At 46.8% G+C, this 23,476-nt stretch overlaps 1 protein-coding gene across 5 annotated transcripts in view; it reads left to right on the forward strand.

Moving 5' to 3' along the window:
• The first annotated feature begins 5,807 nt into the window (after positions 1 to 5,807).
• Positions 5,808 to 23,476, forward strand: part of Wipi1 (WD repeat domain, phosphoinositide interacting 1) — a 39,907-nt gene continuing 22,238 nt past the window's right edge. For 2 of the 5 annotated variants that reach the window (XM_052757248.1, XM_052757250.1), the window contains exons 1-4: positions 5,809 to 5,993; positions 11,267 to 11,349; positions 13,217 to 13,386; positions 20,215 to 20,311. In XM_052757248.1, the coding sequence (XP_052613208.1) occupies positions 5,914 to 5,993; positions 11,267 to 11,349; positions 13,217 to 13,386; positions 20,215 to 20,311 (430 nt within the window). In that variant the 5' untranslated portion in view covers positions 5,809 to 5,913. Of the gene's footprint in view, positions 5,994 to 11,266; positions 11,350 to 13,216; positions 13,387 to 20,214; positions 20,312 to 23,476 lie in introns of all 5 variants that reach the window. The other 3 variants (XM_052757247.1, XM_052757249.1, XM_052757246.1) reach the window with 2 other exon arrangements.

The raw sequence follows: 23,476 nt of genomic DNA on the forward strand, positions 1-23,476 counted from the left end.
CTCCTTCGGCTCTCTCCCCACGGTGACACACAACCCTTCCTTCTCCCACTCTGTCTCCACAGTCAGAGCCCCTTCGGCCTTCGCCTCTGTGCCATGTCTCCCCGAGACCGGCCCACTGGGGTTCCGCCTTCTGTTGAGTGGAACACGGCAATTGGGGAAAAGGGAAACTTACTCTGACTTGGTTTTGTAAAAATAGAGTGGATTTTATAAAAAGAAGACAGGAGTGCCATTTCTTCACCTGGTAGTTACTCTAATTATAGGCGACCGAGCGTCATGGCCAACCATATTGAGTGACAGGGGGGTTGCATCAGACAGGATGTCTGTCTCATTTCAACTTCCCTGCCAATGCCCCATGCAGACCCTAATCAGCATCTTAAAACTAAAGCCTGCTCATTATCCAGATAGGAAGTGCCCCCCTTAGGCAAGCTGAGGTCTACAACCTTGTATTACCAATGACATTTAATTCCCAGAACCTGGCTTTATTCTCAGGGAAACTGCTGTTTCCCCGAATATATGGTGAATCTCTTGTTTATGAAATAGACATTAAGGAGTTTCACCTGGGAGAACAGAACGGGGAACTCCTATTCCCAGTACAGTAAAGCCGTATTTTCCTCCTCTGATAGCTTTTGCACTATTTGATAGTGAACTTGTCGCAAGAATGTGGATTAGAAGCTGGGTGTGGTAGCGCATACCTGTAATCCCAACAATTAAGAAATGGGAACAAGGGAATCAAGAGTTCAAGATCAGCCTCATCTATATAATGAGTTTAAGGCCAGGCTAGGCCCCTAGGAACCCGTGTCTGGGGAAAAAAAGCCACAAAGTATTCTAGTTCTGTTTCTATTTCTGTGATAAATACCATGACCAAGGGCAACTTGGGAAGGGAAAGTTGTTTTGGTTTACACTTCCAGGTCACAATCACAGCTGGCGGAAGCCAAGGTAGGAGCCTGAAGCAGAGACCATGGAAGAGCACTGCAGACTGACTTTTTCTCAGGCTCACATGCAGTTTACACACTCTGCACTCACCTGTGTAGGGATGGCACCACCCACAGTGGGCTCGGCCCCTTCCATCGATTAGACATATAGGCCAAACTGAGGAGGCAATTCTTCAGTTGAGGCTCCCGGTTCCCAGGTGTGTCAAGATTAGCCATCAGAGAAAGGAGAGAGAGAGGATTAGAATGTTACAAGCCTCAAATTCAAATCAGGAGTGTCCCATGGAACAGAGAACTTGAACTTAAAAAAGGAAATTCAGTCTGACAGTTAATATATTCAGCACCTGTGAATTTATTTATAACCATTTCCTTGGCGTTGTATATGAATGGACTCCTTGGATCATTTTTTAGGGTGGAGTCACTCAAGCAGGCTGCTTACTCACTAACTGGCCCTCCACAAACCACATCCAGACAGATGATGTACTGAGCGAAACCAACACAGTGCTTTTGAAAATAAGAATTAGTTACTTGTCAAGTCGATGTTTTGGGTGTCTCCTTCACAAGCCACCTAAAAGGGCCACTTATTTAGTGCCCGGGGTACCAGCCAGTCTGGTTCCACTTCTAGTAGTCAGTCTCCATCTGCTGGCCAGGATTCCTGTCTGAATATTTCTGCATTATTTTAAACCGAGTCTTCACAGGACCTGAGACTTTCTCTCGAACCTCTAGTTAGTTGTGACACCAGCTGCTTCTGCCTCCTCTTTCTCCACAGCCATCTGGGAGTCTGTTTCCAAATCCTGACTTGTTTCTTAATGTTCATCTGCTCTTCTTACGTAAAATATATAAGGGTTTTGCAGAAACTAAACTTAGAGTTCTATTAATACAGATCCATATGAAAAGAGTTTATATATGGCTTAGGGAAAAATGAAGTCAGAGGTGGCATCCTTGAGATATTACTGCCATATGAGTGGTGATGATTGTGGACTCAAGGGGCAACACATGAAGGAAGCTGCTCAAAGAAGGCCATGTCTGTCTCTAGGTCTGCTCCTTCATTCCAGTGACTATCCAACTCTAGACCCACCTCAAGATGGAATGAAACTTACCTTCCTAAACACCTGCCCAGAGGTCTGGTTTCTAAAAAGCAACACAGGCTTCTTTCCAAAGGGGAGTTTGGCTCTGATTCTCCCCCTTCTTCCCCGCATCACTACATCACTACGTCACTACTGTGCGCTGCCCTTTATTCCTTCAAAATCCTACCAAGCAAAGAGAGAGCCAGTAGACTTGAACATGGGGTTATAAGGAGGTGAGGTGTGGAAAATACACAGTGTACCTTAAACGCTTATTGCTTAAAATTGAAATATAATTTAACTGATTAATAATTTTATATTAGGGCTGGTGAGGTGGATTACCAAACAAAGCCTAGAAATTGGAGTTTGATCTCCTGAACCCACATAGAGGTGGAAGGAGAGAACCAAATCCACAAAGCTGTCCTCTGTCCAAATGTGCAATGGAGCACAATACCCCCCACACACACACACACATCACATCCACACAGTCATAAATAAAAATAAAATAAACATATTTAAAATAATTTTATGTTGACTATTAAAACAACACACACACACACACACACACACACACACACACACACACACACACACACACACAGAGTAGCAGTAGCTCCAGAGGAAGAGGCACAGCTCCACACTATAGCCTGCCTCCTGGGGAGTTTCTATAATCTTTTAGGGACTGCCACTCACACAATGCAGAAAGGAATTTTAGGATGAGCCTGAATGAAGCAGAATCAGAGTTTATTGGAAAACTTTTTAAGATTTCACTCTCTTTTTATTTTTGAGAATGTGGTGTGTTTGTGTGTGTGTGTGTGAAGGCTGCCACAAAAGCCAGAAGAGGGCATCATATCTCTTGGAGCTGAGTTACAAGCAGTTGTGAGCAAGCTGATGTGGGTGCTGGAATTGAACTCTGGTCCTTCGGAAGAGCAGCGAGTGCCACTCCTCCAGCCTCATTTAAAAATTTTAATTGAAAATATTTCTTTTTTTTGTTTTTCCAGACAGTTTCTCTGTGTCCTTGATGGTCCTGGAACTCACTCTATAGACCAGGCTGACCTGGAACTCACAGAGATCTGCCTGTCTCTGCCTCCAGAGTGCTGGAATTAAAGGTGTGAGCCACTACCATCCAGTGACAATTGAAAATATTTCTGTGTAAAAGGAATATTGTCTTTTTGCTGGAAGCCTTCACAGCAAATGTCATTTATTGTGTTGGAATCTTTGTTTCTCAGTTCCACATTGCTTCTTTCCCATGCCCCCCTGACTTTCCATCCTTGTTTTTATATATTGAGCTAAGCAGAATATATTAAAATGAACCTACCTGTTTTGTTTTATTAATTACCATGGGGGTTGATTATGAGGGGTGCACATAACACAGAGAACACGTGGAGGTCAGAGGACAACTTTGTGGAGTTGATTCTCCCTCTCCACCTTTACGGGGTCCTGGGGGTCGAACTCTGGCCACCAGACTTGTGCAGCAGACACCTCCACTCACTGAGCCATCTGGCTAGCCCTAATGCCTGTTTCTTCTTCACTTTTCAAATTATTCCTTCCAGAAAATTTCAGATTCTATGAGTCTCCTATGTGTGCCCTCCATTTTTTTTCTGTTGGGCGGTGATGTCTCCAAACATCTCTTGCATTGATCCTAACCTTTGTGTTCTTAGCATCATCACATTAGCCTAGTCCCATGCTCCATCGCTCCAAGAATGTCATGTCAGTTTCCTAAAGGCTTCAAGGCCTTCTAATTTGATCTTCACACACTGGCCGAGTTTATCTGCCTAAGACACTGCTTTTATCATGACACACTCCTAGGCAAAAACTAACCCCCTTCTCTGCCCCCACCGAGTCTAACTGTTTAATCACAAGCTGATAACAGGCCCCACTTTAAAACCTTACTGGGCATGCCATCGAATACTTCCAGGAACCTAGCACCAAAACTGCCAGGCTCTTGACTCTTTCGACCAAACTGAAAGGCCCGCAGCACTTGGCAGAGCCGAGACGTGAAGGGAGATGCAGCTGGGACCGGAGGGGGAGGTTGCAAAGATGGAGAGGTTAACATGCAAAGGGTGGTTCTTTACACTTGGTTTGGTTCATACAATGCCTCACAATTGGATTGCCCCTGGAGCAATCACCAGGGGTAGATCTGCTAGCTGACAGAACAACTGACTTGAGAAGATAAACTGTTATATTTTTAGTTTGGAAAAATCAAACTGGAGAACCAACCAGAAAAGCTCATATGTGAAACAGGCCCCTCTTGCTCATCCATTCTAAGTCTAAAATTCAAATATCAGTGTATGATGTGTACAGTTTTGTCATGAATTGGGGGAATATGGCTGTGCATGGTGGCTTGTTTCTATAATCCTAGCCTCTGGGAGGCCAAGGAAGGAGGATCTATCACCGTATGCTCGAGGAGAGTGTGGACTACAGCCTGAGAGATTGTCTCAAAAAAAAAAGAAAGAAAAAATGAGGTGACTGAATATGAATTGAATTGCTGCAATCTAAAGAGCTATGACATACTAAAATAATAATGATAATAATAATAATAATATTTCAGGGGCTGGAATGATGACTCAGCACTTAAAAGCTATTGATGTCAAACTGATGACTGGAATTCAGTTTCCCAGAACCCACTCCAGACATGTCACAACTGTACTCAAGTATTTAGCTTGGGAAGTAAATCTCCTGTGTTAGAATGCATCTCAAATTACATGAGCTTCACACTGTCCTGTCTTCAAGACGTTACCCCTTTCACATTCTATTCTAGGTTCTTCCATTTCTATAAATCGAATGTCTCGCCAAATACTGTCGAGCAAAGGTGTTTGGCACACAAGTCTTGAAAGAAGACCAGTTTACATGCCACGGCATATTGTCGGTTTTAGATGCATTGTCTAGCAAGGACTTCAACTGCGTCTTCAGTAAATCGGGTATGAATGTATTTTCCACACAAGATTCCATAAGAAGGAGATAATGTCATGTTAATGCAATGCTTGGGATTAGCAAGAAAGCTCTTTCTCAACCGTAGGGCTGTGGGTGGCTTCTTATCAACCTGACCACAGCAGCCTTTCAGGGAACTTCTCTCCAAGAAGTTTAAGGACTCTCCAAGAGGGCGGGGCTTTGATGTCTACTGATTTCAACTCTTCTGTAAGCTTAACGGGCGGGGACCGAGGACAGGCTTGGGAAAGCAGGCGTCCGCCCGCCTCCTTGGCGTCGTCCCTGACGCTCTGGCAGGCCTGAGGACAGCAGCTCCACTCCTCCTCCCCCAACCCTGGACGCTCTGGCAATGAAAACACCACCACGTGGCCTGCTGCCTTTGCCTCGCGCACCTTCAACCAATGGCAAGCGGTGTCTCCGAATCGGGGGCGGGTCGTCAGCGACGGCCCCGCCCACTGCCACCACTGATTGGTCAAAAAAAAGCTGGTGGCCAATCGTGGTTGGCTGAGGAGGCCCTGTTCTGTCAGCTGTTCGGTTCCCGAGTCAAGAGGCGGGGGTGGGTCCAGGGCCCGGTTGGGGAGGGGGCGGGGCTAGAGGCAAGGCCGAACGAAGTGGAAGAGGATCGGGCCGGGACCTGGTGGGGAGCGGGCGGGGCTAGGTGCAGGGGCGAGGCTAAGTGGGAAATGGGTTGGGGCAGGTCTAAGGGGACTCAGGTAGGGCTGGAGCTGGGAGGGGCGGGACTCGAAGAAGGGGCGGGGCTAAGCACTACTTGGGCGGGGAAAGGGTCCGGCTAGTCCAGGACCGACCTGCAACTCTGAGGGGGTGGGCCTAGAGAGGGGCGGGGCCAAGTGGGATCCGAGTAGGCGGGGCTTGCCTGGGGGCGAGACCGGGGCGGGACCGAGGCGGCAAGCCGGCGGACGGAGCCGGCGCGGGCGGGCTGCTGAGGTGGCTGTCCCCCGCTCCAAGCTGCGGCTTCCCGGGTCGAGCCCCTCATGGAGGCCGAAGCCGCAGATGCCCCTCCGGGTCGGGTGGAGGCGGCGCTCAGCTGCTTCTCTTTCAACCAAGACTGCACGTAAGCCACGGCGCCAGCCCCCTGGCCAGGGAAGTGGGGGACAGAATGTCGCCACCAAAGGGTGTTGTCCTGTAACGCAACTGGTGGCCAGCCAGGGCTGGCCCGCGGACGGTACCTCGGTGGGGCAGCCTGCGTCGCGGGGTTGCTCCGCAGTGGGGCTTGAACCCACCCGGACGACCCCTCCCTCCACTGCCGGCGCCTGCCAGAAGGGGCTGGCCAGGGTGACCCGAAGAAGTCAGCCAGGAGTAGGGTGGAGGGGGCCTTGAATGTGGGGGGCCTGGTGTGGGCCACCTAGTGACTGAAGGGAGATCTGGGACCAAAACAAAGGCGACGGGAGGGGGGGGAAGGTGCAACTTGACTCAAGAGGATGAGAGAGTTGGGAAGATGGGGAAAACTTTACTGTTTGTCCTTGAGTATCTCAACGTGGCGTTTGGGCAGGGCCTCGGACAAAGAAGCAGCTTATCCCCGTGGCCAGGCCAGCCCCAGCAACGGGGCATCCTGGCTGGTGGCTTGGCTGTAGGAAGCTTTCTTTTACATTTCCCTTACTGTGTTTTCTTACCGTCCACCCAGTCCCACGAATCTCCTCCGGGAAGCTCAGGAGCCCTTTCTCAGCCCCAGACAGCTTCCCATCCCGGAAGGAGGAGCTCCACCCTGTTGCTTTTAAGTGGATTTTTAATGTTTCACTTTGATGGTCAACATTTAGACTTTGGTCCACGAACAAGGAATTACGTTCTAGGCTTAGGCAGGATTAGATCTTAGAATCAAAACAGAAGCACACTTCTGTTTCCTTCCCTGTTTTCATGGAAGCCAGCCTGAGGACCATATGGAATAATCTCTTTGGAATGTGGAGCCCTGAAGCATCAAGCAGCTAGGGCAGGGATGAGCACTTCCCAGTGTCCCACTTCCGGCTGTACCAGTTTCTGCCTTGTTCCTTGTTTGGAGTCAGCTTCAGGCTTGGGCCTTGGCTGCTGGTGGCTGAGCTGTGCTAATATTGAACATTCGGTGGTGTAATTAAGGACATAAGCAGCCCTGGTTTCCATTCCCTTTGTGTTTCTGTCTGAAAACCTCTGCTCTGAACAATATGTCTTTGTTTGAAAAATCTGTATGTGTAATCGTAATCGAGTAACTCAACAGTTTGGTTGGATGAGTGACTCTCAGGCTGCCTCTGACCACAACCCACATTAAAAAGTACATATTACAACATCTCCCAATAGCCATAGACACGTAATAATAATATTCACAAACTATTAAGTGTGGTACACTCTTGGGATTTTCTTGGTATTTTGTTCTCGTTTTGTTTTGAGACAGTCTCGTGTAATCCAGATGGCCTTGAACTCCCTAGTAGATGAGGATGAATTTTAAATTCTGCTCCTCCTGTCCCTGTTCTGGAATGCTGGGATTATAGGAAGTATCGTCGTATCATCATACTGTAGTGCTGGGAATGAAATCCAGGGTTTTATGCATGCTAGACAAGCCTAACCCTATCCCTATTGTCGTGTGTGTGTGTGTGTGTGTGTGTGTGTGTGTGTGTGTGTGTGTGTTGTGTGAGATGGGGTGGGGTGCATAAGGTCCAATGTCTCAATCACCCTTAGCAAAGACTCAACCACTGAGCTACATCCCAGCCTCCAGGCCCTGGAATTTTTATGTCTTCATTTGTTTTTAAAGCTGTTGTAACCTGTTGAGTTGTTTTTGGGGATCCTCTGGAGATGAGACTTAAATGCATGATAAAATAGATAAAATTCTGAAGTTTTGTAAGAAACTTTTGCAAGAGTGTATGCCTGTTGAAATGCTGGGCAGTGTTTTCCTTCCCACTTGAACATAGGTTAAAAAGGGGGGGGGTTAGTTTACTTACAAGTAGTAAATCATCTAAATTACACTTCCTGATATTATTGGATTCGGAAAACAAATGTTATTGTCTACTCTAGTTATTAAATAATACAGAGTAACAGTCGGATAAGAATTCTGTTTTTCAAAACTGCAAGGTGCTTTGAAAGTTGATTTCCTTGGTCCCTCCTGCAGCTCTGCTTTCCTGGGTGAAGGCTCTTCTGGGCAGCGCTGTCTTACCTATAAATAAAGGACTTGTCACAGTCAGTTGCTTGGAGCCCTGGAGGGTATGACATTGAATTTTAAAATAAATCATCTCCCTTGCTGGATGCATTTGGGAGAATTGGTGTGTCTTTTTCTATATGTATGAGCGAGCTTGGGGGTCCAGTCTGTCTAGAGAAGATAGATAAAGAGAATTAAATTGTCAACTACCTCATTCTTAATGGTTTAGAGCTGGGCTAGACACCTTGGGTGTATTTTAAAACTTGTGATCCGGATTTGTCTCAACTCCACGTCTATGAGCATTGATGAGAAGTTTGTTTTTGTGGAAAGGACTTATGGATAAAATAAGACATAAATCTGAAGCCCTTGATTTGGAGTCTTTTAGGGTCCTAGAGCAATCATTTAGAATAAAACAGCGATAAGCGTGCTCTTCTCTCACGAGCGCAACCCTTCTGAGCCCAGTGTGGCAGCTTGTGAGGAATCCTAGGCCCTCCAGAGGCAAGAGTAGAAAGATCACTTCAGCCAACAACCTCAGAGGCAGTGTGAGTAGCAGAGAGAGACCCTTTGACAAACATAAAATGAAGAAATAAAGAAGAAACTCATTTGTCCCGGAATCAGAACTTATGCCTGAAAATTAAGGTTTTGAACTTAGTTTATTACTGTGTGTAATTATACATGATGGGGTGGGGGAGGGACACACTGGCCACAGTGCGCATGGGAAGGTGGAGTTGGACCTTCTCCTTCCACCTTTTCCCAGGGTCTGGGTTCAAATCCAGATCGCCAGGCTTACAGCTGAGCCACCTCACCAGCCCTTGACAACCCCTTTAAATTGCTAAGCCTTTTGGTTAATTTGTTGTTGCTGTTTTGGGTGGAGCTTGCTTTGTTTTGTTTATGTAGTCCTGGGTGCCTTCCAACTGGAGATCCACCTGCCTTGACCTCCTCTCCCAAGTGTTGGGATTACGCATCTCTTTTAGTTTTGTTTTAGGACTCTCCTGTGTCTTCTCTCCTTACCTGCAAGCTTTACATCTTCCGTTTGCGACTCAATGTGCCTACACTTATAAGAAGAGAGTTTAAAACCACTCATCAGGGCTGAGGCTGTCACTAAATTAGTAGATGCTTGTCTCAGATGCATGAAGCCCTGGGCTCCGTCTCTAGCACGTTTACAAGGCCAGCCTGGGCTACATGAAAACTGCATCCGAAAACAAAACAAAAACCCAGAGTGGCAACCACTCCAGTGTATTTTAGAGTTCAAAGATACTCCTCCCCTACTTTTACAGCCGCTGGCATCTGTCCGCAGTGCAGATGCCAACCCCCAAGCTTCACTGTCCTGTAGCAGCAATGAAGCTGTCCACAGGACGAGCACGGCCACTCCTCAGGTCCGAGGGCTCCTGTGTGCCTTGCTGATTAAAGGTTGATGGTAGATGCTTGTTCCTATATCCTAGGAAAGAACAGATGTTTGCATAGAAAAGGGAATTCTGGAGGAAAATAAAAATCATGTGACCCTCTCTTTTTTAGGTATCGAAACAAGAGGCTTGGCATCCAGGCTTCTAAGTTGCTTATTTTAGTATATGCTTCTCTGTGAAGGACGAATCTCAGCTTGGCATATATTTACTGTCAATGGGGAAGTTAGATTGAACCATTGGGAGGCCCATTTCAACCCTGACATTCCATATTCCTAGGGCAGAAGTCCTTGTGGTCACACGGCTTATCCTGAGAGTGTTCTCTGCACGGTTTTGGTCTCATTCAGTTTTTGAGAACAAAGCAAGAGAGGTGAGAGGTGATTTTGAAATGCCAACTAGAGGCAACATATTTGCTTTCTCTTTTCCTTTTTTGGGACACAGTCTTGTCATGTAGTACAGGCTGGCCTCGAATGTATGGTCCTCTTGATCGGCTTTTGAGGGCTGGGGTTGCACCTGGTCACTCATTCTGTTTTCATCACGTCACCAAGGATACCTGGCATCTTAGTTTGCTTTCCACTGCTGTGATTAAACACTATGACCAAAAGCAACATGGGGAGGGAAAGGTTTTAGATCACTTACCGCCCATCATGAAGGGAAGGTCAGGTAGTACGGAGCTCAAGCCAGGACCCGGGAGGCAGGAAATGAGGCAGAACCATGGAGGAGTGCTGCTTACCAGTTTGCGCCTTATGAGTCACTCGACTTGCTGTTTTATTCCACCGGGACCACCTGTCCAGGCATGGCACCACCCACAGTCGGATGAGTACTCTCACATCACTCATTAATCAAGAAAATACCCCCACCGACTTACCTACAAGCCAGTCTGATGGGGAGGCGTTTTCTCCGTCAAGGTTCCCTCTTCCCAGATGACTGTAGCTTGTATCAAGTTGAGAGAAAAAAAAAACCAGCAACTTGGGTTTATACCTTCCCTTTATTTATGAGTTAAAAGTGGAAAATTGGGGCTGGGGTGATAGCTGAGTCAGTGAGAAGATGTAGATTTGAGCCCTACAATCGATTATGATATTGTTAATAGTAATAATAACATAAAGGAAGGAAGGAAGGAAAGAAGGAAGGAAGGAAAGAAGGAAGGAAGGAAGGAAGGAAGGAAGGAAGGAAGGAAGGAAGGAAGGAAGGAAGGAAGGAAAGAAAAAAGCTGGATGAGTTGGTGTATGCTTGTAATCCCAGCTCTGGGGAGGTGGAAACTAGCAGATCCCTCCCTGGGCTGGCTAGCCAGCCAGCCTTGACTATCTGCTGAGCTCCCTGATGTGTGGACAGCACATACAACACACACACACACACACACACACACACACACACACACACACACACACACACACACACGAGCATGTACATACACATAATGATAATTACTCACCCTGCGGTAAAGGGCTTCCCAAACAAACAATAAGACGATCTCTCAAGCGTTGTGGAAGTGGAGATACAATGACTGTCCCTAAGCATACCTTTTTTCTATGCCTGCCCAGCTGGCAAAACAAGATCTGTCGGAGCTTTGACATTTTGCGTGGTGGCAGAGCCCAGGCACTTTCTGCCTCTTAAGAAGTCTCCTTTGACCTTTTTCTCTTTTCCTCATGACTGTCTGCCAAAGTGTGCTTTGCCTTGAGAGGGTTATCAAGGATCTGAGTCCTGAAGATGTCTGTTGACCTGCACTTAGCAGCCTCTGGGGAAAGAAAGGGCTGTGAGTGCTCAGACAGGGCTGTGGTTGGGGTGTGGTATCTGTTGTCATACCCATGATGTCATTGTCTTCCGCAGGTCCCTAGCAATTGGAACCAAGGCTGGCTACAAGCTGTTTTCTTTGAGTTCTGTGGAGCAACTTGACCAAGTCCATGGAAGCAGTAAGTGTGTGTGTGTGTGTGTGTGTGTGTGTGTGTGTGTGTGTGTGTGTCTGTCTGTCTGTCTGTCTGTGTGTATCTATATGGTTGAAGGGACACCAAATCCACCCCCTAGACATCAGTCCTTCTTTTTTTTCTTCATTTTATTTATTCTTTTTGGAGTCCTGGGTATTGAACCCATCAGCCTCTTAAAAGCACTCTACCACCAAGACTATGCCCCAGCCATAGACTTCAGTCTTGAGGTTCTGGTTTCTGTATTAGCCATCAGCCTAAAGAGTTGGTGTTGTGCAGATTTGAATACAAACCATTGTCTCCTCTTGCATAAAAGCCACAATGAAGCTCTTATTGAAATTTGGCAATAACCTAAGTGACATTTTCTTCTTTGTAAGAAGAAAGCCCTTGTGTGAAATTATATTGCTGATGCTTTTCTATATATCTGTGCTCATGGCGATCAGTTTTTGTCATTGTCCACCCAAAGGGGACACCTGTTGCTTCTTTTGCTGTTACACTGGCTCTGTAGCCTATTGACACCATTCACTTAGTAGGGACATGTTTTATGTGCTTGACTGAAGTAACACAGTCACATCTGTGTAGCACGTATTAAAGATGCTGAAGTATTTCTAGTGAGTATTAAAAATAATACCACTTAGAAATGTGTCTGTGATTTTTCTCAGGGTAATAATTTATGCTGTTGCCATAGCGACAAATACTTCACCTCTACCTTTTCTGCAAAGAAAATGGTTTTGTAAATAATTGGGGCTCCTAATTTATTGTTTATTTATTTTTAACCTCTGTGTGTGATAGCGATGTGTGCATGAGAGGGTGTGTGCCCATTCACATGTATCCATCCTCACCTTCCACCTGGAGACAGTCTCTTTGTTGTCTACCGTTGCATATCTGGAGCAAGCTGGACTCTGAGCTTCCGGGGATTCTCCTGTCTCAGTCTCCCTTCACATAGACACTGGGATTAGAGACCTGTGCTCCCACATCCAGCTTTCCATGGGCTGTCGGGCTTTGAACTCAAGTCCTCATGTGTGCACACCGAGCCATCTCCTCTGCCCTCGGCCCCTAATTTATTTGTAAGATGTTGTTATTATTATATCACTGTTGTGACTGTTTTGCTGTGTATATGTCTCATGTCATATTTCCGGTGGGACTTCCCTACAAACAAGCAAGAAAGCCGAGTAACAACATGGCCTCAGGAAGACACCAAGGCCTTGTCCGTAGTACTCTGGAGGCTTCCCTTCTGAGTGCACAAGTATTTTCTTGCACCAAGTATGGTGGTGCACACCCATAAAAACCCAGCATTCAGGAGACTGAGGCAGAAAGATCATGAGTTCAAGGCCAGCCTGGGTCATAGAGCAAGATTCTGTTTTAAAGGGGCTAGGGAGGGGCTAGTATGGATCTGTGGTAAAGTTGCTTGATGCCAAGCCCCAACCAACTCTTGCAAGTTGCCTTCTGACCTCCACATGTGTGTTGTAATATGCACACATATGCACATACACAATAAACTCTGTGTGTGTGTGTGTGTGTGTGTGTGTGTGTGTGTGTGTGTGTATGTGTGTGTGTGTGTTTAGTGGGTAATTCTGCCCTGCATTCCATGCATTGGCTCTGGAAATCCTGGCTTTGTGTCTTAGTCATTAGCATTGTCTTTGCTTTATGTATGTGGGAAGGTCCCTGGAAGTGTTACCCCTGGAGACAGTTATAACTTGCTGTTGGGGCCAGGGTGGGTCATTACTGATGAAGGATACCCAGCAGCAAGACCCAGAGCCCATGTGTGAACTAGCCTGTGTAGTACCCAGGGTCACAAAGTCCAGAGTCTTTCTCAAAGAGGCCATCTGTGGGACCTCACTCCTGCTTCCCCTCACAGATGAAATCCCCGACGTGTACATTGTGGAGCGCCTCTTCTCCAGCAGCCTGGTGGTGGTGGTCAGTCACACAAAACCTCGGCAGATGAACGTGTACCACTTCAAGAAAGGCACTGAGATCTGTAATTATAGCTACTCCAGCAACATTTTGTCCATACGGCTGAACCGGCAGGTGAGGAGGTGGGACCCCCAAGGTTTCTAGGCTTCTGCAAATTAGAGTGTCTTTGGGCTAGCTAGATGGCTCAGCAGGTAAAGGCACTTGTCACCAAGCCTGGTAAGCTGAGCTCAGTCCCAGCCACCCTCATAGTAGAACAAAACTGACTCCTGCAAGTTGTCCTCTGACCTCCGTATACATGCAATACATGTCCATGCATACACAGACAGAAATAAATAAATGTAATAAAAAATTTTTAAGATGAATGTCTTTGAGGTATAGCTCAGAATGCTTGCCTGGCATGTGCAAAGCCCTGGATTTGATCCCCAGTTCCCCATAGACAGAGTAGCATGGTGGTGTAAACCTGTGGTACCAACTCAGGAGGGAACCTGTGATGTCAGCACTCAGTAGGTAGAGGCAGGAGAATCAGAAGATCAAAGCCATCCTTCTTGGCAATATAGCAAGTTTGAGCCTGGCGTGGACTACATGAGACCCTGTCTTAAAAAAAAAAAAAAAAGAGCCGGGCGGTGGTGGCGCACGCCTTTAATCCCAGCACTCGGGAGGCAGAGCCAGGCGGATCTCTGTGAGTTCGAGGCCAGCCTGGACTACCAAGTGAGTTCCAGGAAAGGCGCAAAGCTACACAGAGAAACCCTGTCTCGAAAAACCAAAAAAAAAAAAGAGTCATTGTCTTAAAAGCAGGTGTCAAATGCTGTAGATAACTTAACAGTACTTTTAACAGCAGACTTGGGCTCATGGGGGAAGTATAAAGAGCATCTACTTCATGCATCTTCCCCAGTCATACTGGCTCATATTGTCTCTCTGGCAACATGATGGAATGCCCATTGCCTGGCCAAGCTCACCATCTCCTCTTGGTGCAGGCTGGGCACCAACATGGAGAGGTTGGAGCTCTGACACAGGTCTGTTGTACGAGCTGCCTTAGGACATCCACAATGAGAAGAAGACCTCTTTATGTCTTGGCCCTAGGCAGTAAGATTTATTGTGCACAGTGGTCCTGCCTCTGAGAATGGCTACCTGAGACTAGGGTGTGGTCCCCCGGGTCAGCTATGACCTTCTGCTCTATCCTTGGCCTTTTCTGATCAGTCAGCTACACAGTCTTGTGTTTCTGCCTTTGCAGCTAATACCCACGCCTTCCCTGCCATGCAGGGGATTGAACCTAGAACATCTCTCAGTTTAGGGAGAGCTACACCACTGAGCTAGATCTACAGCTCCTCCAGCTAACTCTTAAGGATATATTCTTGTAGTGTTTTCATTGTTGAAAGGAAAATTACTCTCATCTCAAATATACAGTATGCCTTAAAAAAAAAATTAGCACTTAGGAGGTATTTAGTGTGTTAGCATACCCTTCCTGGGTGACTGGGTTTTACGTCCTGTGAAAGCAGGGACTGTGGCAGTTCTGTTCATTACTATGAGACCTGATGGGAGAGAACACTTGAGCACTTTTTCCTGCCTAACTGTTAAATAAGTGGATAAACCAAGAGTCCCTTCCTGGGATATGCAGTTATTGTCTCGATTCAGTATTCCTAGGAACAGGGAATCGGTGGCATTCCTTGAGGATAGTGGTTTCTTCATCTTCTTCTTCTCCTCCTCCTCCTCCTCCTCCTCCTGCTCCTCCTCCTCTTCTTCTTTCTCTTCCTTTTCCTCTTCCCCTTCTCCTTCTCCTTGAATCTGAACTATTAAATGCTGATTAGTGCCGGGCGGTGGTGGCGCACGCCTTTAATCCCAGCACTCGGGAGGCAGAGCCAGGCGGATCTCTGTGAGTTCGAGGCCAGCCTGGGCTACAGAGTGAGTTCCAGGAAAGGCGCAAAGCTGCACAGAGAAACCCTGTCTCAAAAAAAAACCAAAAAAAATGCTGATTAATAATTTTTAAGACATTTTTATTTTATGTATATGAGTAGTTTGCCTACATGTATGTATACCACATGCATGCAGTGCCTGATGAGGCCAGAAGAGGGTGGTGAATCCCTTGCAACTGGAATCACAACTGGAGTTACAGGCTGTTGTGGTCCGCCCCAGAGTTGCTGGGAACTGAACTCAAAATCCTCTGCAAGAGAAGCCACTGCTCTTAACTGCCAATCTGTCTCCAGTCCTATGGGTTTTGTTTGTTTGTTTGTTTTGTTTTTGTTTTTAAATAATGAAATCAAGTATTTTGTTAAGTTTCTGAGAAGGAAAAGATTGTTCCTTTGAGGTTTTTGTTTTGTTTCATTGAGATAGTCTCATTCAGTAGCCTAGGCTAGCCTGGAACTCAAAGTGATCCTCCTGCTTCAGCCTCCACTCCCGCAAATGCTGGGAATATAAGAGTGAACACCATACCTGGCTTGTTGCTTTGAGTCCATCAGCTATTTTGACTGAGTATCCACTAAATTCATAGAAAACAGCCACAGAAGCAGAAGATGGAAAATTTCAGTGACACAGAGCAGGCAAGAGACAGAAAAGAAGGCTGAGGTCTCAGCAAGAGAAAGGAGGGCAGCTTTGGAATTTCCTACTTGAGAGATTTCACGTGGGGTTCTTGGCTCAAGCATGCCCTCGGACCTGTTGCAAGTTTTGTTGCAGAACCTTCTGTTTTGCGCACAGTAGCCAGCTTATGACAGCTAAATGTCTGTTTGGTACCTGGCAACCTTTTAAACATGACTTAGTAAATGTTATCCCAACCAGAGCTCCCAAGTAATACTCATGGAATTTGCTGGTATGATTTCTCAGGGAGTCTCATTAGCAAACGAGGCAAGAAAGAACTACCTAAGTGTCTGAGTCTGTCAGACTGTAGGCACCAGCCTCCACTCCACAGAGCACTCATTGACTTCAGGTTCTCGTTCCCCATCTTCTGGAGAACACAGTTGTAGGCAGCCCCACTCCACAGTTAGTGCTGGAGCTAGCAGCAAGCCAGAGCTAATGGCCGTACCTTTAGCCTTTTTGTCTTCCAAGATGACTTGATGCAGATCTGGAAGGGGTTCTGGTTTTCTTTTCTTAAAGTTGCCAGGCTTTGTACTTAATTTTTGGTTTAGGCAATTCATCTGCTGAAAGGAAGTCTTGCAATGCCTGCAGAGCTGTCTGCCCAGGGGAACGGTAAAGGGCTCAGGGTGCACATGTATTGCCCTACAGCAATCACCCTGCATTTGTTAATTCTTCAGACATATGACTTGTAGCTAGAGTTTTCCTGCCTGGCCCACAGTCAGGACAAATCTCTCTCACCCGCCAGTCCCACAGCTGCTCAGACCCAACCAAGTAAACACACAGAGACTTATATTGCTTATAAACTGTATGGCCGTGGCAGGCTTCTTGCTATCTAGTTCTTCTATCTTAAATTTACCATTTCTATTAGTCTATAAGTTGCCACGTGGCTCGTGGCTTACCAGTACCTTACATTTCACTTGCCATGGCGGCGGCTGGCAGCATCTGTCTGCCTCAGCCTTCCACTTCCCAAGAATTCTCCTCTCTCCTTGTCCTGCCTATACTTCCTGCCTGGCTACTGACCAATCAGTGTCTTATTTATTAACCAATCAGAGCAACACATTTAGCATACAGAACATCCCACAGCAATGACTCCTTTTTAAAAGCAGGAAAAATGGCAGATTTATGTAAGAAGTTACAAAGAAACAAAAATCCATGTTCTCAAATAGGGCCTATTAGTGCACTCCTGTAATCCTAGCACTTGGGAGGACAAGGCAGGATAATGGCACATCAAAGGATAGCCTGGGCTATACAGAATAGGACTCTGCCTCAAAACAGAAGCTTATTTTCAAGGCCAGGAATGAAGCCCAGCTGGTATAGTGAGTGCTTGCCAACCATGCACAAAGCCCTGGGTTCACCACATAAAACCAGGTGTGATGATGCATGCCTATAATCCAGCGCTGGTGAGGTAGAGGAAGACGAGAAATTCAAAGCCATTCTCTGCTGTATAGCAAATTACAGGGAAGCCTGGGCTGCAAGAAGACCCTGTCTCAAAAAACCAAATATACCCATTCACAAAATAAATAGGTAAATAAAAAGAAGAACAAGGGCTGGGAGATGGCTCATTGGGTAGGCATGCTTGCTGTACTTAGCAGGAGGACCTGAGTTGAACTCCCAGTCAACCATGTAAAAAGCTAAATGTGGCTGCACACACACACACACACACACACACACACACACACACACACACACACACACCTGTAACTGTAGTGCTGTGGGAAGTTGAGGTCCACTCACCTCCAGCCTCGATGGAAAATTCCAGCTCCAGATGCAGTGAGAGACCCTGCCTCCAAAGAACTAAGCGGAGAGTGGTGGGAGGACACCTGACTTCCTTCTTTGGGTCTGCATGTTCACCCTCACACACATATGTGCATGTGTAGCACACATATACCCCATTCACAAAATCCCTCTAAATATGCAGAAAGCAAAGGGGCTTAGAGATCCTGATATGTTCCATTTTCAGTTAATGTCATTCCCATGTGGTTAATGCAGACATGTGTTTTCTTAGATGACAGCCATTCACTAGATGTTGTTAGATATGGAAGCTTTCATAGTTATTTAACCCTCTGCTTCCTGTTAGCCCGCTGCAGGTTGATTGAGGCAGATGCTTAAGGCAGATGTCTAATTCTTTAACTGATGAAAAGGATTAACTAACTACCTATGAAACATAAGATGAAAGTCAAAATGGGCTGGGGATGTAGTTTAGTTGGCAGAGTGTTTGCCTAGCATGCTCGAAGCCCTGGGTTCAATTCCCAGCACCACATAAAACCAGAATTGGTGATGCATGCCTGCAACCCCAGCACTTGGGAAGTGGGGATGAGAAAACCAGAAATTCAAAGTCAGTCTGGGCTACATAGGGGGTTTGAGGTCAGCCTGGGCTGCATAGGGAGTTTGTGGTCGGCCTGGGCTCATAGGGAGCTTGTGGTCGGCCTGGGCTACAAGATGAATCGCAGTGGTGAGCTGAAGGCAGGTGTGGCTGGAGCTGTAGAGCAGCTGGTAACAGCAATCGCCAGCTTGTGCTTGTTCCGGAAGCCAGCTTTGTGTGACTCAGGACAAGTACTTCCTCATACCCTCCCTGCGTTTCCTGTTTCCCTCCCTTTTCATTCTTGTCTCTGGCTAGCATGGTGGTGACCCAGTGGGGTCCAGATGAGTGGTCCACAGAGCTGACAACACTGTAATGATGCTGATCAGGTCAGATGAGCCTAAAGATGATGTTCCTTCAGGAGCAACTGTCAGGGCCCCTCTCTCCTAAGAACTGGGTGCAGGGCTGAAAGGGAATACCAGAGACTATTAGAAACACAGAACAGAAACAAACATAGAAAAAGATAAAAACTAACCCTGGCGTGGCTGGCAGAAGGCAAAGTGATCAGGTGACCACTTCACAGAGAAGTGGCAGTATTTTGAAAATTTTTCAAAGTATCTTTTGGTAAGTTTTTGTTTGTTTTTTTTCGAGACAGGGTTCTCTGTGTAGTTTTGGTGCCTGTCCTGGATCTCGCTCTGTAGACCAGACTGGCCTCGAACTCACAGAGATCTGCCTGGCTCTGCCTCCGTGCCCCCCCCCCCCCCCCCCCCCCCCCCCCCGAGTGCTGGGATTAAAGGCATGTGTTACTGCCGCCGACTGGTAAGTTTTTAAAAATCTTTTCTGGGGGGCTGGAGAGATGACTCAGTGGTTAATAGCACTGACTGCTCTTCCAGAGAACCCAGGTTCAATTTCCAGCACCCACATGGCAGTTCACAACTGTCTGTAACTCCAGTTCCAGGGAATCTGACACCTTCAGACCAATGCACATAAAATAAAGTTATTCTGTGTATGAGTGTTCTACCCACATTTATGTATGTGTACCACATTCATGCAGTGACCAGGGTAGACAGAAGAGGACATAAGATCCCCTAGAACTGGAGTTACAAATGATTGTGTGCCATGTGGGTGCTGGGAACTGAACCCGGGTCCTCTGCAAGAGCAGCAAGTGCTCTGAACTGTTGAGCCATCTCCCCAACACCCCCTTTTAAGCTTTAAAGTTCATTTATGTGTGTGGGTGTATGTGTAATGGGGGTGGGGTTGTGCATGTGCCACAGAGAACATGTGAAGGTCAGAGGAGAACTTTGTGTGTGGAATTGATTCTCTCCTTCCATCTTTATGTGGGATCCAGGGATTAAATGTGAGTCCTCAAACTTGAGCAAGTCCATTTTCCCACTGAGCCATCTCACTAATCCCACCATGGAGATCTTGCTAGAATTTTCTTTCCTTCTCATACACAGTTTTAGCACTGTGGCCAGAGTGCTCTAATGAAAAGAGAGAAGAGTGCCTGGAGGTGATGTTGGGGTGGGGCACGGTGTCTCAGCCCGATCATCCCAGCTACTTGGGCATCTGAGGCAGTAGGACCATGAGTTCAAAACATGCCTGGACTATAGAGTGAGTCCGGGCCAGCCTTGGCAACTTAGTGAAACCCTATGTCAGAAAACACAGAGAAAGGGATAAAATCTAAGGTTTAACCATGTAGAGAATCTAAAGAAGCCTGCATTTGTGTAAGAGGAGAACTCAGTCACCAGCATGGAATGTGGGAACAGAACAAAAGAGGTTCCCTGAACCATCTTGTTCTAGGGATGGGGAGGGAAAGGGGGGAAGGAAAGAGGGAGACAGGAAGTGGGGAGGGAGAAATCTCTAAGTAAAATTTAGCATCTGTGTTTTAAGCATCTGCCCAAGTGGGCAATGCTGTGTCTGTTTATGTTCATAAACATGACCTTCAAAAGGCTTCATTAACATTCCTCCCCCTTTAGGAGTGGAATCAAGTTAGAACTCACAGGCAAGACCAGCAAGGACTTGGCGGGTTCCTTTCCGCAGGCTCTGTGGGGGAGGCTGATGGTTCTGTCTGATTACAGAGGCTGCTGGTCTGCCTGGAAGAATCCATCTATATCCACAACATTAAAGATATGAAGCTATTGAAGACCCTCCTGGACATCCCCTCAAACCCAACAGGTGAGTGCCAGCAAGAGTACTGAGCTCCTCCCCTCCCCAATGTGAAGGTGCTTCATTCCCAAGCTGCGTTTTTACATCGCCTGAAAAACCTGAGCCCAGGGTATGCTTTGGGGGTCTTAATGGTGTTTGAGTTGAACATGCATTTGAATGGTGACAGATTCGAATTATGAAAACCTGTGGTCCCTGTGGGAAGGCTGTGCAGCCTGCCTGGTAGCCCAAGAGAAGCATCCTTCTTCAGGGACCCATGTAAGCAAATGGGCCGGGGCATGTCAGATAGATGCGTGGGAGATTTCATGCATCTGATGTTGAAAGGTGTTTACCCCTAATGCATTTTTGTGACTGTTCATTACAGAGTAGGTGTGATAATTAGAAGCAAGTTTTAACTTGGTATGTTTGCACGGTTAGTTAGCCAGACCATCTGAACTACAGAGAAGGTGTTTTCTTACATGATTTTTTTTTTTTTTTTTTTTTTTGGTTTTTCGAGACAGGGTTTCTCTGTGTAGCTTTGTGCCTTTCCTGGGACTCACTTGGTAGCCCAGGCTGGCCTCGAATTCACAGAGATCCGCCTGCCTCTGCCTCCTGAGTGCTGGGATTAAAGGTGTGTGCCGCCGCCGCCGCCGCCGCCGCCGCCGCCGCCGCCGCCGCCACCACCACCTGGCACGTGATTTTTAAAAATACATTTCTCAATGTGGGTAATATTCTAGAATATTGAATTTGGTTACATTCTCAGAATTTACCATCGTATGTTAAGCTTCTGGTGTTTAAGATTGGAAGAGTTTGGATGTGTTAGGATGAAGTCGCAGATGATGGGCATCTTCTGAACTCGTGGAGCTGAAAGTGAGGGAGCATGAATCTCTTCCTCATGGTGTGGAGAGTCGTCCCCCAGGGCAGTCTGTGTATCTAACAGCCCAGACTAATACTTACGAGTCATGGGGCTGGAGAGATGGCTCAGCAGTTAGAGCGCTTGTTGCCCAGCACCCACCTGAGGTTCACAACTATCTGTGACTCCAGTTCCAGGGCGTAGATACCCTCTTCTGAGATCTGCAGGCACTAGGCACATACAGATACATAGGCGTACATACAGACACACACACACACGAACATGGTGCACACACATACATGCAGGCAAAATATTCATACGTATGACATCTTTAAATCTAGAACTATTTCAGTGAAAAAATGAATATTTAGTTTTTAAGAATCTGTGTTCTAACTTAGTATCACTAGATGACTACTTCATTTTACTGCAGGTTTCCCAATTCCATGACTTTCGATGCAATTTCAGAATCTGTGTTGCCCCACACAACTGGGTGAGGCTTTTTGAGCCCGGGGTTCCTAGTTTGCCATCAGGATGACAAGCGAGTTGTCTCACAGCCGAGGCTGAGCACTAACCTGGATAAAGCTTATGAAGGTGACCAGGACAGCCTAGCCGCTAACCTCTCCCTTGACTGGTTTCCCTCTCTTCTCCATGGTTTCAATGTCCTTGCTGTTGATATCAGGGCTGTGTGTGCATGTGTGTGGCCCTGGGGATTAAGCCCAGGATCTCACACATGCTTGTTGGCACATTCACTAGCACCAAACTACTCCTGTCCCCTCTAAGATGCGGAGACTGGGGCTGGAGAGATTGCTCAGTGGTTAGAACTTACTGCCCTTCCAGAGGACCCATGTTCAGTTCCCAACACCCACATGGTCACACACAACCCTCCATATAACTCCAGTTCCAGAGTATCCAATGCCTTCTTCTGATTTCCAGGGGCACCAGACATACATGTAGTATACATATATGCAAACAAAATACTCATGACATAAAAATCAATAGGTAAAAACAATGTTTGAAAAAGATGCTAAGGCCGTTATGAAGGTCTGAGGGAGACTGAGAATGGTGGTGGTGGAGTGCTTGGCTAGCTGCCCAAGACCACGTGTTCCATCCCCAACACTGCAGAAGAAGAGCATAAAGCTCCAGGAGTTAATGACTTTGAAGCACATTTCACCAGTGTCTTCGATAGAGTTTCTATTGCTGTGAAGATTCTTATAAAGGAAAACGTTTCACTGAGGCTGGCTTACAGTTCAGAGATTCAGTCCATTATCATCATGGAGATAATCATGGCTGCATGCAGGCTGTCATGGTGCTGGAAAAGGAGCTGAGAGTTCTACACCTGGATCCACAGGAACAGGAAGTGAACTGTCACACCGGGTATGGCTTCAGCATATATGAGACCTCCTCAAAGCCCGCCTCTACCATGACACACTTCCTCCAACAAGGCTACACCTACTCCAACAGGGCCATACCTCCTAGTAGTGCCACTCCCTGTGGGCCAAACATTCAAACACATGAGTCTATGGGGGCCACGACCAGGAAGGGATTCATAGTGGTAAGTTTACCATTTTAGGAATAAGGGTTGAACCAGTCTAGGAGAGCATTTATCGTAACATTTCTGTGTGCTCAGCGGCAGCAGGCCCCAACAGGGACAAACCAAAAGGTTTCCGCACCCAGATATTGGTTTCTCTGCCAATGCAATAAATCAGATTACACCGAATTAATAAGACCAAGTTTAATCTAAGTAAAGCAATTCCCAGGTGACTCTTGGGGGAAGGAAGCAGGAGAGAAAGCAGGTTTAGAGACAGTGTCTTAAATACTCTGTAGACTGGTCCTGTATATCTCCAGGGGAGGAGCTGACCCTTGGTGGGCTTCCTGAGGGGCGGGGTCTGGAATGGGAGGAGTGGACTCCCGAGCAGAGATTCCCACACAGACCAACCCTCTGCTTACCTGGAACTGTGATCCCAGCTTTTCTGGGTCAGTGGAAGGCAGAGGCCTTAGCACCCTGTGGCAGGGGTGAAATGCCCTCACCGTGGGCTGTGGACAATGCAAGAGAAGACATGCTTTTCTGATGGGCATATGAAATGCTGGAATCTGAGCAGAGGTCCCAGAGGAGAGAGCCTGAGCTCTACTTTGCTGGATTTGGGAAGAGCTGAGCAGTACATAGAAAAGTACACTCTAAAGTGAGTACATTTGGGGTACAGTTAGCCCATTTCCTGCCTCGCACTCATCTCTTGGCCACTGGGGCTGTGTGTTGGAGCAGCTTCAGCGCGGAGGCATGCCCCACTACAGGAAAAAGGAAATGACTCCCTTCTTTCTCTTAGTCTTAATCCAGTATACACACATGT

Source organism: Peromyscus californicus, unplaced genomic scaffold (assembly GCF_007827085.1).
Source record: "Peromyscus californicus insignis strain IS unplaced genomic scaffold, ASM782708v3 Scaffold_3__1_contigs__length_106647218, whole genome shotgun sequence".
Lineage (NCBI taxonomy): Eukaryota > Metazoa > Chordata > Mammalia > Rodentia > Cricetidae > Peromyscus > Peromyscus californicus.